The sequence below is a fragment of the Solea solea genome, chromosome 9 (genome assembly GCF_958295425.1).
Source record: "Solea solea chromosome 9, fSolSol10.1, whole genome shotgun sequence".
NCBI classification, from domain to species: Eukaryota; Metazoa; Chordata; class Actinopteri; order Pleuronectiformes; family Soleidae; genus Solea; species Solea solea.
The window spans coordinates 5,870,346-5,889,807 of NC_081142.1; the positions used below are offsets into that span (position 1 = coordinate 5,870,346).

General features: G+C 39.7%; 2 protein-coding genes across 2 annotated transcripts; both read left to right on the top strand.

Annotated features, from left to right (window-relative positions):
* Window positions 1-1,559: 1,559 nt before the first annotated feature.
* Window positions 1,560-9,053, top strand: LOC131465115 (flavin-containing monooxygenase 5-like). The gene is made up of 10 exons (XM_058637471.1): window positions 1,560-1,673; window positions 2,542-2,690; window positions 3,316-3,504; window positions 4,339-4,504; window positions 4,689-4,831; window positions 4,954-5,150; window positions 5,552-5,687; window positions 5,848-6,067; window positions 6,439-6,511; window positions 8,229-9,053. The coding sequence occupies exons 1-10, from the start codon at window positions 1,661-1,663 to the stop codon at window positions 8,608-8,610; spliced, it is 1,668 nt and encodes a 555-aa protein (XP_058493454.1). The 5' UTR covers window positions 1,560-1,660; the 3' UTR covers window positions 8,611-9,053.
* A 1,668-nt stretch (window positions 9,054-10,721) lies between these two features.
* LOC131466071 (flavin-containing monooxygenase 5-like) lies at window positions 10,722-17,591 on the top strand. Its single transcript, XM_058639143.1, has 10 exons — window positions 10,722-10,830; window positions 11,802-11,942; window positions 13,109-13,297; window positions 13,462-13,627; window positions 14,393-14,535; window positions 14,765-14,961; window positions 15,518-15,665; window positions 15,749-15,956; window positions 16,046-16,118; window positions 16,227-17,591. Exons 2-10 carry the CDS (start codon window positions 11,811-11,813, stop codon window positions 16,639-16,641), a joined length of 1,671 nt encoding a protein of 556 aa, XP_058495126.1. The 5' UTR covers window positions 10,722-10,830; window positions 11,802-11,810; the 3' UTR covers window positions 16,642-17,591.
* The last annotated feature ends 1,871 nt before the right edge of the window (window positions 17,592-19,462 follow it).

A 19,462-nucleotide genomic window follows, 5' to 3' on the forward strand; every position in this document is an offset into this window, starting at 1 on the left:
GAACCTGTATTTTGTTGACTTTATGTCTCTCAGGTTCCACCCTCCCAGCTGTAAGTTTAACTCTGTTATTGTGTTCACTGACCATGTTGAAACCCTAGACTGTAAAGCATACATATAATGTTGGAACACGGCATCTAATCTTACTATAACTATTATTTAACCAGAAATCTCATTCAGATTAAAAAAACAATATCATTGTACAAGAGGGTCTTGGCCAAGACAGGCAGCAGCACATTGGACAGAGTTACAATATACAATACAATTTTTTCTGACTGTTAAATGGGGAGTTGCTACCTTTAATCAGAGCCGGCCCAAGGCATAAGCGAACTAAGCAGCTAGTGTGTGGTAAAAAAAAACAAAAAAAAAACATTTTAATATATTCTCTAGATCTAGATATCTTTTTTTATTTATTTATTTATTATTAATTATTTGGTTTTATTTTGGAAAACAAAACACTGGTTTGGTGTAAATAACACATTAATGCAATAATAGTTGAACACTGGCTATTCTGAGGTAGTGGGAGGGGGTCCCAAATCAAATTCAACTTGATTTGATTCTGCCTTTAATAGTGAGATCTGTTTCAGGGATTTAAGCGTTGAGGTAAATGTGTTTGCTGGAGGATGGGGCGAGGAGGAAGATGAGAGCTTTGTGGAAGAAAAACTATTTGACTGACAGTTGTTATGGTTAAATGTGTTCCTACTTATTCAAGACACTGTTGACCTCACTTCCATGAAATTTTCAAAATGACATTGTGAATAAACAAAAGATGAAATAATGTTGTGGGTTCTTGCATGTCATGCCATCATTGCATCCCATTAAAAAGCGTTGGTATCAAACACATCATGCAAGGAGTTTTATAATTTGTCGATGGTATTACAACTAAAGAGCTGTTGGCTTTACATTCATGTGTTGCACATGTGGTAATTATCTGTATCGAACTTGATCATTTTGATAAATTCATATGACGTGTAAACATATTGATTGTTTTAAAACAAAATTGTGTGAGAATAAGGGAAATATACATTTTGTGTTGATGGCTAATATATAACTTTTTTATACTTCAGTGTGCTCTTTGATAAGCTACAAATCATGATAGTGACTTAATGGTCCGCAGTAATGTACTGTCACAGTTCTTTATTTTGGATTTTTTTTTAAATAACACATTACATTTACAAGTACATTTTAAAAGTGACCCTCGTGTGGAGGATAAAGCAGTAGAAGATGGGCGGAAGTACAATTCATCTCGTACTCTTCAACCTTGTCTGGAATAGAAGAAACGGTTAGACTTCACCCCATTCACGCAACAAGTCTCTGTGGGTCACCTGAGAGGTAGACTTCCAGGAGAGGTCCCTCTATTTCAAGCCTCGAGTCATGAACCCACTTTCGAAACAACTTTTTCGGACGACTGTCGGTCAGATGGGTAGGCTGAAATGTCGGGGCTGAATTATCCCGACTAATATCTCACACACCGCCCACTTCCACTCCTCCAAAGTCACTTCCCGTTCCGTCACTTCCCCCTTCTTTCCACGAACACACTCCTTCACTCCGCCCCGCCCCGCTCACCCTCCCCGATCTGCAACTCTGTAGTCGGCCGAAAAGCGGCAAACAATTTGTCCCAATGCCAAAGTGAGCCCTACTTGTAAACTTTGGTTCAATCTCCATGTTAAACAGAGGTAAGAGTGACTGCATCACAGTTTGCTGCAGTAGCAGCTGTTCTCTGTGTGAGAGACAGTGTTTATTTTATTCTAATGTTTAATGCTCTATAGGCAGGGTTGTTATGGCACATGCAATGGTACACTCACGGATGGTGTCCTTATTGCAAGTATTTACAAGTATTTTTAATAAGTTGTTGTTAGTATTTATCTGGCCATCATCAGTGATGTGTGTGAAGTGATTTATTTAATTTATTTGATTTTTTATAAGTGCCAATGGGGGAGCCTGCATCTCTGCAGTAATTCCCTTATTTATTTATTTACTTTTTATCGTTCTTATTTAATTTATAATCTGTGTTTACTACACAGAAGGTCTATATTTGTGACTTTATTGTGAGGGGCAGGTTGTCACTAACATGTTTTTGAAACATTAGTGCCATTTTGTAGCATGTATGTGCAGCTTGCAAAACTTTTTGGTGATGTCAGTAATAGTTTTATTTTTAACACTGGTTACATCTGCCAAATTGATAGGATTATTTTTCAATAGAATGAATCCAATGCAGTGCAGCATTTCGTGTAAAAACACACCACCGTGTTGAGACTGTCTCAACACGGTGTCTCAAGTACTTATGTTTCTATCTTGTAACATATAACTGTGAATTTCTCTGTGAGATGAATAAAGTATCTATCTATCTATCTTAAGTGTCAAAAGTCTGTTAAAACCCTGTTTTTTCCCTTGTCATTAAGGACAAAGGGCAGCAGCATAATCAGGTTACCTTTAGACAGCTGTAACCAAAAAAAAAACACTGTGTGTAAATCAGCAACTCAGCATAATCAAAGATACACTTAGTTACTACTCATCTCACTTAAGCTCTCATTTGTATCTCAGACAGCAGTGTCTCCAGTATGGTTCAGAAAGTGGCAGTGATCGGCGCGGGACCTTCAGGTCTGACCAGCGTCAAAGTCTGTTTGGATGAAGGTCTGGAGCCGACCTGCTTTGAGAGCAGCCATGACATTGGAGGTCTTTGGAGATTTAAGGTGAGACACAAAGTGTCAATGGCAATATCGTTCTCTGTTTTGTAGATTTGCTTGTCACGGCATTAGCTGACAAGCGTTAGTGTTAACCACTACACCAACCTGACACCCCTGTTCCAATAAATGCATCTCGTAGTTGCACTTTAATCACTACTCTGTCTTTCTGGTACTGTTTTAATTGTTTTTAATCGTCGCACGTAATCATGGTCAAATTCCAATACTTTGATTTCAAATGAAGCAGAAAAGAAAATATTTGTGTCCATTGTATCATTCATTGTCACACGGTGCTGCAGTGGCTTGCATTGTTGCCTGACAGCAAAAAGACCAGAGGGCCTTTCTGTATAGACACATTCTCCTGTGTGTGTGTGTGTGTGTGTGTTTTCACCGGGTACTCTGGTTTCCTCCCACCATCCGTTAATTGCTCACTCTGAATTGGCCGTAAGTGTGAGTGTGAGAGTGAATGGTTGTTCTTCTGTGTGTTGGCCCTGTGATGGACGGGTGATCTGTCCAGGGTGCACACCGTCCTTCACCTCTGTTTCAGCTGGGATTGACTCCTCTGACCCTGTGACTCTCATGTGGAGAATAAAGTGGCAGACAATGAATTAATGAATGACTGTATCATTGATAGGAGAAGCCTGAGCCTGGAAGAGCCAACATCTATGAATCAGTGGTCATCAACAGCTCCAAAGAGATGATGTCTTTCAGCGACTTCCCTCCGCCGGCGGAGCTCCCCAACCACATGCACCACTCTGAGGTGCTGCTGTACCTGCGCCTCTATGTGAAGGCCTTCAAACTGCAGCGGCACATACACTTCCAGGTCAGTGGTCTTCAAGTTTGTTCATAAATCCAAGCTGCTGCGTTTTAATAGTGCAAATAGAAATGGGGGAATTTAAATACGCTTGTTATCTCACAGACAGATTTTTCCATCCAAAAGCAATACATTAAATTCCCTCCATTACTTTGTATGAAAATGTCTATTTAAATAGTCTGAATGATTGGTTGATTGACTACAGAGGGAGTCAAGATTCAACAAGAGTGTATTGCCATTGTGTTGCTGTGCAGAAATAATGAATATACTGTAGGTAGGTGTCAAACATTTGACAAAGTGAAAACAGACATAGAGATCTACTGTTCATGGTAAAACGATTAAAACAATACCAGAAAGACAGAGTAGTGATTAAAATGCAACTACGAGGTGCATTTATTGGAGGAGGGGTGTCAGGTTGGTGTAGTGGTTAACACTCCCGCCTTTGCAGCAAGAAAAGAGTGGATGGTTGTTTGTCTCCATATGTAGTTCTGTGATGGATAGGCTACCTGTCCAGGGTGTACACCGCCTTTCGCCCTGTGTCAGCTGGGATTGACACCAGCGTCCAGCATATTTTCTTTTCTTCAGACAGTTCTCCATAAACCCTCGAGATTATTAAATCTCAGTAGTCTGGAATGCCCAGCGTAGTCTGCCTGGTTCTCTTGCTCGAATCACATTAGGTCGTCTTGACCGTGTCTACATTCATAAATGCAGTTGCATCCATGTGATTGTCTGATTAAGCATGTGTATCTTATAAAGTGACCATTGACGGTATGTTGTATTATATTATTTCTCTTCAGGATTTCTAAATAAATACCGTGTTCTTTGTGTTGATGTGTGTCTCAGACCACCGTGCTCCATGTGAGGCAGACCCCAGATTATGCGGTGACCGGCCAGTGGGAGGTGGAGACACAGACGGGAGAGAATCAGAGGGAGACTCATATTTTTGATGCTGTGATGGTTTGTACGGGACACTTCACCCAGCCTCACACGCCACTCAAAGACTTCACAGGTACTAGGAATCATAATATTATCATAGTCACATTTATAAGATAGTTCTTTTCCTTCTCTTTCACTGACATCACCTGTATTTCTTTCACTGTGAAAGAAAATACATGCATGTTCTCTGTGCAGGTATGCGTGATGCATTATTTACATTGCATTATACTATATATGTTTTTCTTATTTCCTTTCAGGTATGGAGAGTTTTGAAGGCAAATGTTTTCACTCCTGGGACTACCGCAGTGCTGAGGGTATGCAGGGGAAAAGAGTGGTGGTTATTGGGATGGGAAATTCTGGAGGTGACATTGCTGTGGACATCAGTAGAGTTGCTGAAAAGGTAATGAGCTTATTTTTTTACCTGTTGGGTAAAGATAAAATGACTGTTTGGTGTCTAAAATGCTCAAAATGTAAAAGATGATAAGCAGTTGTTTGTTCTCTCTGGTCTAACGTGGACCACAGGTGTACCTCAGTACCAGGAGCGGTGCATGGGTTGTCAGCCGTGTTGGACAAGGGGGATTTCCTTGTGATCTTTTTGGGACTTCTCGAATGGATTTGATGATATCCAAGCTTTTCCCCTCGAGGATGAACAGGATGCTGGAGAAGAAGCTGAACGAAGCGTTTGACCACACACTATATGGCCTGAAACCAAGACATGGGTAATCAGGAAACCTTATTTTAAGTTATAAGTATTTAAGTGCAAACTTTAACATCATCTGCCGGAGAATAAACAAGAATATACTTCTTTGACTACAACTTCAATTTTATTATTATTTCAACGATAATTTGATCTCGACAGGCAACGAGGAACATAAAAAACAAGAAGACAACAAATCAGAAACTACAAAGCATTGAAGATCGTTAAATACATAATAGTAAATTAATCTCATGAAAAAAAGATAGAATAGTGATTGCTCTAGTCATTCTAAAATGGCTAGCAGAGGGAAGGAAACTAAACTCTGACTACTAGTCCCCACAAGAGAAGTGTCCATATTTATATGAGCTGTACTCATAGTGCAGTCATGAGTAAAAAGTTTGTTGTGTGTCTGCTTTGTGTCAGGTTTTTTACACAGATTCCAGTTGTAAATGATGACCTGCCCGCTCGAATCATCTCAGGTCGTGTTCAGATGAAACCAAACGTGAAGGAGTTATCTGGGTCCACTGTGGTCTTTGTTGACGGGAGCGTCATAAACAAGGTGCGACATGTGATCCACTTTAGATAATGTCTTTAGCAGTGAGATGTAATATATCTACAAAAGTCATGATAGTGTTTAAAGCTCATATGATCACATATGATTTAAATGCTCGTCCTTGTCTTATCAGTATAACTTTATTTGTTTTAATTTGCGTCCTCAGGTGGATGTTGTGGTGTTTGCCACTGGGTACAACTACAGCTTCCCCTTCCTGCCACCGGCACTGCAGAATAAATGTGGTTATCGACTACATCTCTACAAACACGTGTTCCCTCCCTCACTCACCCAGCCAACACTGGCAGTAGTGGGCTTCATCCACGCTTTAGGGGCTATTAACCCACTGGCTGAGATGCAGGCTCGCTGGGCGACAAGAGTGTTTAAAGGTAAAGCACAACACAAAAACTGTGGATTTGTACAAGTATTTATCAGTTCATGTGATATTTTGACTTTGAGGCAGCCCATAGCCCAGCGGAAAGGGAACTTGGCTTGTAACCAAACGGTTGGCGGTTAAGGGCTGGGGTGCCCCTGAGCAAGGTACCCAATGCTCATTGTTAATTGGACACTCTTAATTGACCCTATCCACCAGGGGGCCACATCCACTAGACTCCTTGTGCCAGTCCGAAGGCCCTTTAGCAGCTGTTACGTGACAGCTGCTTATGATACGAGAAAAGTTGATACGAACTTTGAAACACTCTTTGTTGACAGTATACTGGAGCTGCTCTATGAGATGTGTGTGTATTTTTCTCCCATGCAGGCTTATTAACCATCCCCACAGAAGAGACCATGATGAAGGAAATACAGAAAGATACCACAGCAATGCACCAGAGGTAGGAAATAACGAACACTTACTAGGGGAAAAAAGCCCTGCATATACCGTATTCTTCTGTTAATGTAGCAAATCAGTCATCAAAAAATGTTGCACCATGAACATGGCTGTTTTTTGATAAACTAATATTACCTCTGTTTCTTTTTTGAGGTGTCTCAACCTCTACTGTTACTTATTAATTAGCTTCACCACAACTATGCCGACAATGAGTTGTGGTCAAAAGATGTAAAAGGGGAAAATGTCATTATACTTGTATGAAGGATGTATGAAAATGTTAAATTCCTAGTAATTCCTCTTTATCGAAATCGAAGAAAATATTTCTCTATCAATTTTTTCTATCAATGTCCATCAATTCTATTTTGTATGTCTGCAGGTTCATGTGTTCATAGTGTGGCTGTACTTGTCTAAGTGTGTATATTCCCACAGCTCTTAACATCCTCTTTCTGAAATGTGTTGTCTCTTTACCTACCTGCCTGAGACTGGTCAAACGCTTGGTGGTAAATGCCACACCCCCTAACCTGATTAGCTGTAAAAGCTACTGTAACCATGGTAACGATGCCATTGGTTCTGCTGTACCAGTTCAGGCGAAATAAGTACATTGGTGTGCATGTTACACATTACAGGAGAATTGTTTTCTGTGGGAGAGACGCACTTCCTTTGCTACGGACTTTGGTCTTTGTAACTAAGTAGACTTTGTAAATCTATTACACACACACACACACACACACACAACATAACATGAAATGTTGTTCCATCATACATAATGTAAACAAAAAAGCCAAGATCAGGATAATGATCTTCAAGAGAAAGCTACACGTTATTAGTCCCTAACAATGGCTTATGTGGCATGTCATAAAGGACGTCTTGTAAAGGATTCTTTATTACCTAATTAATAAGTTATTTAAGATATGCAACTGGTATTACAACCCAAATTAAAGTTATTGGAGAGTATTTTTCCCCCCTTCCCCTCCTCCATAGAAACTCCTTGCCAGGTAGTTTGAGGAACTAATCCAGCATGAACTGAAGGATAGATCTACGAGGAGTTACCAAAACATCAGCAGAAAGTCAGTCATCATCTACCGCTTTATCCTCCACCAGAGGGTCGCGGGGGGTGCTGTGCCAATCTCAGCTACATCAGGCGATAGGCGGGGTACACCCTGGACAGTTCGCCAGTCCATCGCAGGGCCACACACAGATAGAGTCAAATAACCATTCACTCTCACACTCACACATATGGTCAATTTAGAGTGTCCAATTTACCTAATCCCCACATTGCATGTTTTTGGACTGTGGGAGGAAGCCAGAGAGCCCGGAGAGAACCCACGCACACACGGGGAGAACATGCAAACTCCATGCAGAAAGGCCCTTGTTCCAACCGGGGCTCGAACCCGGGTCTTCTCGCTGCAAGTAGCGCTGGTGGTCTACACTAGGGGGCATTGTAGGTTAAGCAGCTCACGGCCGCATGTGTTCATCAAGTGAATCTATAAAGCCACAGGTGTATCAGATGTGACTGATTACTAGGGTGGTGGGGAGATCACACCGTCTAGATTATCCTTCACCTCATGTTGTCAGTGTTTTATTAATTTCACTCTTGTTACATTTTACTCCTTTATTGTCAATGTATTGTATATTGTCAAATTTCAAATGACTACAATATACAACCTTTTATTTTAAATGAGTTGTTTCATATCTTACACACTCTCTCTGTCTTTCTTTAGCTTTAGGTGCTCCGAGCGAAACCCCCTCCAGGTGGTGTACATTCCTTACATGGACTCTTTGGCAGAGCAGGTAGGGGTAAGACCAAACATACTGTGGCTCTTCCTCAGGGATCCCAGACTGGCACTGCAGGTGTTGCTGGGTCCCTGCACTCCATACCAGTACCGTCTGACTGGACCAGGCTGGTGGATTGGTGCCCGTCAAGCCATTCTCACGCAGTGGGACCGTGTGGTTCAGCCTTTCAAGTCCAGAGTGGTACCACAACCAGACCAGACCAGAGCCTGTTCCAGACTAAGCATGATAGGGATTGTGTCGGGTGTCGCCCTGCTGTGCTGCGTGTGCTACAAAAAACCCCATCTCTGCTTTTTCTTCGCTGCCAAATAAGCAGCGTGTTTATTTGTAACTGATATAAAATAATGTTGTGAAGTGTTGACCTTGACATGTAACATGCCTTGAGATAATACAAGTAATTTTATGCTATAAAATGAAACTGAATTTTACTAAAATGAAAAACCTCTCTCTTTTCTTAACGCCGTAGACAGAACATGCTGTTAGAAGACGTATACTGCAGCTGAAGTGTACACTAATCCTTTTTTGAAAATTAAAGGCATATCTAGTTTTTGTATATTCATTATAATGTTTTTATTTTTTTACATGATCTTAGCAATCTATATATACTGCAACAGTGAGGAATCACAGCTTTCCTTAGTAACCCAGCAGAGGGAGACACAAGCACAGCTACATTTTACAGATTACAGTTTAAAAACCCATTGTAATACCTTATGTTATAAATGACTTACATTGTTTTATATAAAATATTAACATAACACTGGCTTTATAATATTTTCATTTATTTATATCATATTCTTTTTTTTTTAATTTATACCAAATAAACATACAGTTTAGTGAGTCTGTGGCCTTAATTATCCACACATAAGAACCTATTATATATTTCACAAACAGCCTGAACCTTTGCACTTTTTAATAACTTACAATGCAATTTTAAAGATAGAATCATTGCATTTTACAGTTATATGAAGTTTATTTACAAAACTGTAAAAGTTGAGAAATTGGCAGATACTTTGACACTAATACTATTGCAGGCTCTTCTTCACACAGACATTGTGTGTCAGGGGGGTTTCTTATGTTTTTATAAATTTGATTGTGAGGAAATGATGGATGGTAAACATGACAGTATATGAGGCAGAAATCCAAAATAAGTCCTGTGATAAACGTGTTCTTTCTGGCTTGGACATGTTTGTCTCAAAAAGATTTATGATCAATCTAGCGTGAACGACAACGTGCAACTTTTATCCACATGATAAATAATCAACATTTAAGGTACAGTATATGAAGTCTTTTGTGTATAAAGGGTGGCTTTGTTCAAGATAAGATAAGTGCTCAGTCCATCATGGGAGTTGCCTTAGTAGTCTAGGTGAATGGTCGATTGAGGTTATCCCCACCGGCACGTCTAACTAAAATCCTTATCAAAGAAGGATTTCTTTATGTATCTTTGGTCATTTGTTTCTGAAACACTAGATAATATAATATGTGAGAGTCTTTCATTCACATTTGTCTTTACTTGTACTCCGCTTCAACTGGAATAGGAGTAATATTGGGGGATGGATTGATTCATGACTTTTTTATTCATTTATGAGATAAGAAAATTGTACAGAGACATTAACCACCATTAATAAAGTGTAATTAAAATTAAAATGTTGCTTCTTTGTTAAGCAAAGTAAAGCAACATGTTCTACAATATGGAATAAGACTATGGCTTTTTTCTTTTTCATTAGTTAAGAAGTCTAGTGTGGTCCACATGGTTAGTGTACTGGTTAGCACTCTGGTGTTTGCAGCAAGAAGACCTGGATTCATGACCCGAGTTGTTAGAACAAGGGCCTTTCTGCATGGAGTTTGCATGTTCTCCCCATGTGTGCAGGGGTTTTCTCTGGGTTCTCTGGTTTCCTCCCACAGCAAATTGGACACTCTAAATTGACAGTAGGTGTGAGAGTTTATGATTGTTTGCCCAGCGATGGACTGGCGACCCGTCCAGGGTGTTACCCCGTTTTTTGCCCTATGTCAGCTGAGATTGGCACCATTGCCCCCAAGTGACCCTCATGTGGAGGATTAAGTGGTAGAAGGTGGATGGATGGATAGAAGTATAGTGTGTAAGAATTAGTGACATCCAATGGTGAGACTGCAGATTCCCAAGCTCATTATATAGGTATGAGTATGGTGGCTCTGCCAGAAAGGACACTGCTTATTAAATAATCGCTATAATTGTTTATCTAAAACAGAAATAGATAGATAGCCATAAATAGTAATCCGTTGAGAGAAAATGTCAAGATAAGATTAATTGGGGGAAAAGTAATTTAGCAGCCATAAAGCCTCAGTGAACACAGTATATGGAGGTTTGATCATTAACTGGTCCAGTCCGATGTTTGCACACTTGTTTCTTTGCTTTTCCACCGCCTGTGATTTATGGAGCTGGTACAGTTACATAACACACACACACACACACACACACACTCCGCCTCCTGCAGCCGTTATTATTAAAGACAGCGCAAAACACAGTGGATCACGTCTGCGCGTGAGTCCAGAGAGGTAAGACTATCACACACACACACACACACACACACTGTACATGTTTGCACAACAAAACTCTTAAAGCTCGATCATGACTTTGGAGAGAGAAAAAATTAAAACAAAACAAAAAAACAACAACATTAGCAGCGAAAGTGAACGCTACTCGGAGATGGAAGGCAACGCCCGAGGACAAGAAGTGAACAACAGTTCATGTGTTCACCAAGTTAAAGTCAATAAAGTGCGATTGTTACAGGAAAACGTTATCCGTGCACTCGGGTTTTGCTGAACTTTTCGAAGTTTTGGTGCAGAATTCTTGTCCTCGTGTTTGCTCTCTCGCTTCCTCCGGTTGTTTTTGTTGCGGACGAAGGCTGAGCTGTGTGTGTGTGTGAGTGTGTGTGTGTGAGAGTGTGAGTGTGTGATGTGGTTCAAGCACAAAGTGATTCTCTTGACTTTAAGTTGATGACAAACAAATCTGACTGTGTCATGCTGTAGAATATGGTTACATTATATGAGAGATTCCATTATTTTCTATGCACGTTTTCAATTACACACATCAAAACAAACATGCATGAAGGTCCCTTGTGCATCAAGTGTTTTGCATTTTTCTGCACTCAGATAAACATTGCTGAATCTGCAGAAACACAAGGGCGAACAGATAAGGAAACCACAGCATGCATTTAACCTGTATATACAGTATATAAATGTATATACTCCCCATGCTTTTATTAAATACACATATTCACACACGTATTCAACCTTGATTTTATTTAAGATAAAAATAAAACAAAAAAAAGAAGAGAAGCACAGATCTACATCCACATGAATGTAAAATCTTCTTGTTTCTGTAGCTCAAGAAAAAAACTGGTCTACGTGAGCTAACGCATGTGCCAAAGTGGGTGATTAAAGATGAACTTCCTGCAGCTGCATGGCTGCATCTCACTCTTACAATAAAGCAAACACTGTTGCCTGGTGTGGTTTGTTCTCCACAGAGCTGAAGGATGACCCGCCGCGTGGCCATCGTTGGAGGGGGCACATCAGGTCTTGCCTGTATCAAGAGCTGCTTGGATGAAGGTCTGGAGCCTGTCTGCTATGAAAGCAGTGATGACATTGGAGGTCTGTGGAGGTACAAGGTGGGTCACAAAGTGTGTTTATCATTGCATTTAAGAACAAATAGTTATCCAGTGCTCAATTGTACAACAATCATAATATAAAGTGAATGTCCTGTTTCGAAGGTTCACTGTACTTAAAGATTCATTATATTCACTGTGTACATTTTTCTATCCAACTTTGTTTATTTGTGCCCCGTAGATGACCACACAGACATTCAAAAATACAGATAAACCTAGTTCATTTGTTTATTGACTACAAACAAATTAAGCGATGAGGGTAACAGATGCTGATAGGCAAACAATATAAACACGATCGCAGTTGCTTCAGCAAATAAGTGACCAAAAACCGCCGTGCACTCATTAAATTATGTTTATGCTAATAGTGTGCAAAGGCCATGAAGTCTGAGTGTGCTTTGGGGCAAATTATCAGTCTCAGAATAGTCTTTTTAGTATCTTTGACGGGGCTGCTTTGTGTAAATAGTTGGGGTTATAAAGAGTTATTCTCAAGAGTATACAGTATTTGGCCATTCTGCAATTTCCCTATTTAAATCAGTTTGCCAAAACTCCTTCAGAACATCAGAAAACATAATTCCCAGAATTTCTTTTTTTTCTTTTTTTTTTAAATGTTGTTTGTGAAGAGATTGTGAAATGTTGATTTTTCCTTGCCCTTGTGAATGTCCGGAACTGACCCAAACAGGGCAAGAAATGCTTTTCATAGGACTATGGGGGCCCTAGGGGTAAAACACCTCAAGTTAACTCAGTCTTTTTTTTTCTTTCCATTTCGTGCTTTGCTTTTTTTAAATAATTATTAATTTTACTGCATTAACGCTGTCAAGTATAACAGTTCTTAGGTCCATGTCAACAATGTAAAGCAACTTTTGCCAGTGTATCTTGATTGGGAATCAAATGAATGCAATGAAATATACTTTATGCACATGATTGTGATTTGATTATTTCAAATCTAAAGATAAACTAAATGTTAATGCAGCATTTTCACTTTGCAAAGGTTCCAGTTTAGTTGTCTTCAGGCTATAAACAGTTATATATTATTATAAATGAACCAGGCTGCAGCGTTAACATTTGTATGTTGCCACTCGGAAAATTATTCAAATTAAAAGGATATACATATCATATGATGGTGACCATTTCTCTCTGTTCTTGTTTGATGTATCCTTACAACCCTGCAGGAGGAACCTGAGCCAGACAGGGCCAATATCTACCACTCTGTCATCATCAACACCTCCAAGGAGATGATGTGTTTCAGTGACTTTCCAATTCCCGCACACTTCCCAAACTTCATGCACCACTCCACCATCATGGAATACTTTCGGATGTATGCCGATCACTTCCAGCTCACCAAGCACATACGCTTCAAAGTCAGTATTCCCCACTAACCTCCTTCCTAGAAAAAAACGTCTGAAATGATTCGTTATTATTGCCTCAGTTTCACATTTGAAAGACTATTTTGTTATAATATATCGCACATTATCTATTATATATCGTTGTAATCGCAGTTTCCTTCTGTCTCTCTGTCACCTAGACCAAAGTCTTGCAGGTGAAGCAGAGGTCGGATTTCTCTCACTCAGGCCAGTGGGATATTGAAACGGAGAACAAAGATGGCAAAAAGGAAAAGCACATTTTTGATGCTGTCATGATCTGTATCGGACATCACTGCCAGCCTAACATGCCCCTCCATGACTTCCCAGGTATGACTTTCATCCACCCATGCATCTATAATCTATCAATTGAGAGTGTCCAATTAACCACTACATGTTTTTGCACATGTGAGAGGAAACCGGAGAACTAAGAGAAAAACCACACAGGGGACGTGAAACAGCAACCTTCTTGTTCTGGTCCCAAACAACGACATTCTGCTTGATTTGACTTTAAATAAGGTTGTTGACTCTTTAAGGAAAGTTATTCCCTATTAGGTTATCTGCAGTCTGGGAGAGAGAGCAGGTTTTATGAGCAAGAGAATTTCCCTATGAGCTCGCCTAATCACAGGTAATGCATTTGCAGCGGTTCCTTTTTTTAATCGGTGGCCAGAATGACTATCAAGATCTCTTCTCATGACAATTACTGGTTCATCATCAGAACACGGATTCCTTTACAACTTAATATCTGTAAATCTAACAGAGGAGAAGTGTGGACAGTGTTATTGGTATCTGATTACGTAAAAACCTCTGGCACACTTACCTTTAGCACACTAAATACATTACAAGTGTGTCATGAAAACAGTGCACAAGGTGATCAACGATACTACTATAAGTGCAGTAAAATGTACTTCACTCACAGATCAAAGTCTACTTTTATCAGGGATACGGAACCTCCGCTCCAGTCACTACAGATTATAATCAGTAATTGTGTTTTTTTTTCTACTTCTCGCATGGGTTAAGATGACCCACTTACAAAAACCCAGAAGTAAAGATGTACATTTCTTTGGTAGTTACAAGTCAATGTCTTTCTTTCAGGGATTGAAACATTCACAGGGACATATTTCCACAGTCGAGACTACAAGACTCCTGAGCACTGGAGGGATAAAAAAGTTGTAGTGGTTGGAATAGGAAACTCTGGGGGAGACATAGCAGTGGAGCTGAGCAGAGTCACTAAACAGGTTGGACTTGCAAAGATCAACTATTTATTTTTAGTGTGTTGTAGCCTGTTGACCATAGCACTGGCTATCATCCTTGTCACCCATGATCAAATTGTATTTACCTCCTTACAGTTACAATAACATTTGATGTCAGAATTCACCAACAAACAAAGGCAGACCTTATGTTTATGTAGTAAAAGCATTTCATTGGTTTGATATTGACCTATTATAATGTTTGTTTCCTTCTCAGCTCTACCTAAGCACTCGAAGGGGAGCTTGGATTCTGAACAGAGTTGGGGACAACGGCATCCCGTTAGATTTGTCTTTTAACAGAGTCTTAAACACTGTAAAAAAAATCCTTCCATTTGGTTTATTCTGCTCTCTGGGAGAGCGCAAGGTCAACCAAAGATTTGACCATGCTTTGTACAGCCTTAAGCCAAATCACAGGTAGAGTATTTGCAGTGGTTTATTTTTCCCATTGGTTTGCACTTTGTTAATCCAGCACATGTATACTTTTAGCCAGAATCTTCTGCTTCTTCCAGCTTCTCCCTTAAGGGTTCGCCACGGCGGATAATCTGTTAACATCTTGCCAAATCCCTTTAAACCAGAATATTTTTTATTTAGGTTTTACCTGTATTTTTATTAGCTGTAAAGCTAATTGTCCCATTATACAGATGTACCCTGTATGTACTGTATATAAGACACATATTTCCTTCACAACTAGATGTCTCCAAATCTATCAGAAGATGGTCATAAACTTTATTCACCACCTTGTAATTTTGGACTATTACTGAGTTTTTCACCACCCTCAGACACAGAAGTGAACATACAAGTTATTTTCTAACACCAGTATTGACAACCTTGAGGCAGAGACTCATCATTGCATTGCTGTACAGCAAAAATGATAAGCCTTTGTGACTTATCATCTCATCTTAATTAAAATGCTTGCAGTACTCATCAAATTACTTCTAACCTAACTAACCAGTGTGAATATGAATCTCAGGATGTTCAGCCAACATCCCACAGTCAATGATGAGCTCCCCAACCGGATCCTATCTGGGACTGTTCAGGTGAAACCCAACATCTGTAGCATTGAAGGATCCGCTGTGGAGTTTGATGATGGGACTGTAGTGGAAGATGTTGACCTGGTGGTAGGTTTTTTTGTGTATGTACTTATAAGCAGCACAGCTGGTGTGTTATTTTGTGTATGCCTGACAAGTCTCTTGTCTTGCAGGTGTTTGCCACAGGTTACAAGTTTTCCTTTCCATTCCTGGCTTCGCACGTGGTCTCTGTGTCTGACAACAAAGCAAGCCTGTACAAGTATGTGTTTCCTCCCGAGTTAGACCGTCCTACACTGGCTATCATTGGGCTAATTCAGCCTCTGGGAGCCATTATGCCCATCTCTGAGATCCAATCTAGATGGGCCACACGTGTCTTCAAAGGTACTACTATTGTTATGCAAAGTTTCTGTTACTGTCACTTTGCAACTCAGGAGACACATTATTTTATCTCAGTGTCTCATTGCATACAGGCTGCATCAAGCTTCCCTCAATGGCTGAAATGATAAAAGATAACAAATGCAAGCAGGACACCATGGCTAAAAGGTACTGCTGTGGGTTCATTTATCTTTGCATTTACAAATATAATGTACTTTGTATTAGAAAGCACCCAAATTTGCTCTTCAAAATAATCAGCAAGAGTTTCCTTTTCAGGTATGTCCACAGTCAGAGACACACCATCCAAGTTGACTATGTCTCATACATGGATGAGATCGCAAAACTGGTGGGAGTTCAGCCAAACTTCACAAAGATGCTGTTGACTGATCCCAGGCTGGCACTGAATGTCTTGTTTGGTCCCACGACTCCGTACCAGTATCGTCTCAGAGGGCCAGGAAAGTGGGCCGGGGCCCGTCAGGCCATCCTCACTCAGTGGGAGAGAGTGTCTAAGCCTTTGATGACCAGACCTTGTAATAAGCCCAGACCCAAGAGAATGTTTAAGTGGGCTCTGCTTCTGATGGGTGCTGCTGCAGGCTTGGTTGCATATGCTTTCAGGGACAGCTTTCCAGATTTCCTACAAGATCCCAATGCACTGCTGGACAAGATTAAAACATACCTACCTGTCCAGTGAAGGGAAATGCATACTGATTCCTTCTGAGCTATGATCACACTTGAGTGACATTTAGCACTAACATTTTGCTAATTCATTTTGCTTTCTAAAAAAAAAAGGGCTTCATTTTCTTAAATCATTTTAACCAACAGTCAGACTGTTTCCATTGCTTTCCAACAAAATTCCAAAATCCCACTGCTGGATAAGAGAGACACACTTGCCTGCACAATGATGTGCATTTAATGTTTGTTCATTCATGTCTAATATGATTATGATTATACAGTGTGTTGCTTACTCAATGATAAGGATATGTTAATTATAGTTAACATGGTGTCTATTGACAGTGTACCTCCATAAGCAAGTCAGTATTCAGATCAGTCAGTAGTAAATACATTAGATACAGATGAATGTCTTAAAACTGAGAACATTCATTATATCCTTAATGTTTCCAGATGATCCATTTAGTCTGCTCTTTTGTTTACTCTCTGTTCATTTCAACTAAATTGATGCATTATGTGTTGCTCTTCATTATGTATGTCTTTAAATTATCTTAATAAGATGTTTTTGAAACATTTATGTTAAATACAAATGTAAATTGCATTGTAATGTCACAACATACTCAAGTGTCTAAAAATGTACTCAAAAACACTTGGTTTGACTATAAACAAAGAAAATATAGATTGTTCAATGATGCCACCTGATGGTGGCTTCAGGATTTGCCTGATGTTTTGCTTGGGGGGAAAACTACATGATATTATAGTCTATATTTCACACAATAGCACCTTGTGTCTCACAGTGTCATACTGAAGTAACGTGCACCCCTCAAGGATGAGGTGTTTACCTCATGAAGTCATGAGCCACACTTGAGACCATTCCGTTTTATGAAGGACTGTGGCACCGTTGTGTAAGAATTGCACATATTCAAGATTCTAAATCGAAAATAAAAAATGTGACCTTGGTTTGGAAGAAAATGGTTTTGTGCTTTTGTTTTACCTTTTTATTTAAAAACAGGGAAGAGGTGGAGCTCACAATGAATGTTAATAACAATATTTTTTAAAAGGTTGGGAGGGAAAACAGCTGGAATGTATTAGAAAAATCCCTGGATGTATCTTTACAGACGGACGGAATGACTCACTGATGGAACTGCCTATCTTCAAACTAACCGCGGCTCGTGAATCACCCATGCACCCCGGAAAAGGAATCGTCCACGCGTGACTCGTTAGCATTCGGGTTGCCAGGTTTTGGGACGCTAACGGTGTGAATGTGATTAAAACGGGGCTGTCTAACTCATTTACAGAAGGGGCCGAAATTAAAACTGTTTAAGTCAAAGGCCAGACGAGAACAAATACTATAAATAATAAAAGAAAAATGCAGCACCCTTCATAGCGTAAAAGCGCAGACACACGGGCGCATCCTGCTACTTTAGCTATTTTTGTCACCCCTCCAGAGCAGTTCCTAGCTTTGTGGGGGCCCTAAGCGAGATGCTGTGCTGTTAAGGAGCCATTAGTTTGCCAAACTATGATGGAAAGATTCACATGTTAACTTTTAGATGATCCACGAAGATGCCACAATCTATTATGCTTCACAAGCAAAACAGGCTTTAAACATCAATAAAAAAAAACAACAGACAAATGTATTAAAAAAATCTTTACTTTTTAGATTTTGAAAGCAAAAACACAACTCAAGTTCACAAATTCACAAATTCTCACAACCCTAAACAATAAAATACATACATGAATAAATAAAGTGGGCCAAGCCCAGGCTATTACAGCATCCATATCAGTGTGCAAAAAATAACAACAAATAAACTTGTAAGAATAATACTAATATTGTAGCACAACCCCTTCAGGACCATTTTGGATCTGTTACTGTTTGTTTGGTTATTGCACATGATAAACAGACTATTTCAACCATTTTCTTCCTCCGTATTCTTCTTCTTACATTTTTTTGCTGGATAATTACTTTTTGGTGCCATAACACTGTTTGCCATTAATATCCTCACTAATGGGAATGATGGGTAGCTGTCAATCATTCCGGTCATACCTGTCTGTGGGACTCGACCACCAATTTTGACCTAATTAGGCCACAAAAACACCAGCCACAGCTTATCATTGCTGCTATTACTGTTATGTTTTAAGCATATAAGGGGATTTAATAAACACATGAGCTACAGATAAAAACAGGTAATTTCAATTATCCTCAGATGAGGCTGAGCATGCAGCTTTGGGGCCCCCTGGTGGCTTGGAGGCCCTTAGCATTTGCATAGTCCGCATATAGCAAGAATTGACTGTGCTCCCCTCATGAGTTGTCATAACTGTATTTGTATCGCAGTTATAAATCCTGTGAGACCGTGCACTCCTCTCACAACAATGTCAACTTCTGGTGGTTGTTCTCAACTTCAAATGTGCCATGTGCACCCGGCTTTTGAAGGGGATAACAAGCTCTGATTGGTTTAACTGATGTTACACACCTACAAATAATTCAGACACTAAATACAACCCTTTTGCACCTCACTTACTTTGTGCTGAAATAACACGCTGTGTAAATAGCACAATTCGAGGATACACCCTATCATGCCAGATATAATTTTATTGTGGGCCGAATGTGTCCTGCATGACTTCAGTTTGACACATCTGGACTGTAAGAATAGATTTTTGTTATATCAACTATTTGTTTTGTGGTAACACATCGGTTATAACCATCTAAGTGTCTTGACTCTCAATATGTTAAACACAACAAGAACAGCAACAAATAGTTGCATGTGTGTTTGATTTCAACAAGTGAACACTCACTGTATAGCAAAATATCTTAATACAATATAAGTCATCATGACTTAAGTTAC

What these genes read in the sequence shown, in the direction of transcription:
- LOC131465115 (XM_058637471.1), top strand. An exon ending in TCAGTAGAGTTGCTGAAAAG is followed by an intron (nt 4,832 to 4,953) that starts GTAATGAGCTTA and finishes CGTGGACCACAG; the next exon opens with GTGTACCTCAGTACCAGGAG. An exon ending in GGCGACAAGAGTGTTTAAAG is followed by an intron (nt 6,068 to 6,438) that starts GTAAAGCACAAC and finishes TCTCCCATGCAG; the next exon opens with GCTTATTAACCATCCCCACA.
- LOC131466071 (XM_058639143.1), top strand. Translation starts at nt 11,811, where the DNA reads ATGACCCGCCGCGTGGCCATCGTTGGAGGGGGCACATCAGGTCTTGCC. An exon ending in GCCCCTCCATGACTTCCCAG is followed by an intron (nt 13,628 to 14,392) that starts GTATGACTTTCA and finishes TCTTTCTTTCAG; the next exon opens with GGATTGAAACATTCACAGGG. An exon ending in TGAGCAGAGTCACTAAACAG is followed by an intron (nt 14,536 to 14,764) that starts GTTGGACTTGCA and finishes TTTCCTTCTCAG; the next exon opens with CTCTACCTAAGCACTCGAAG.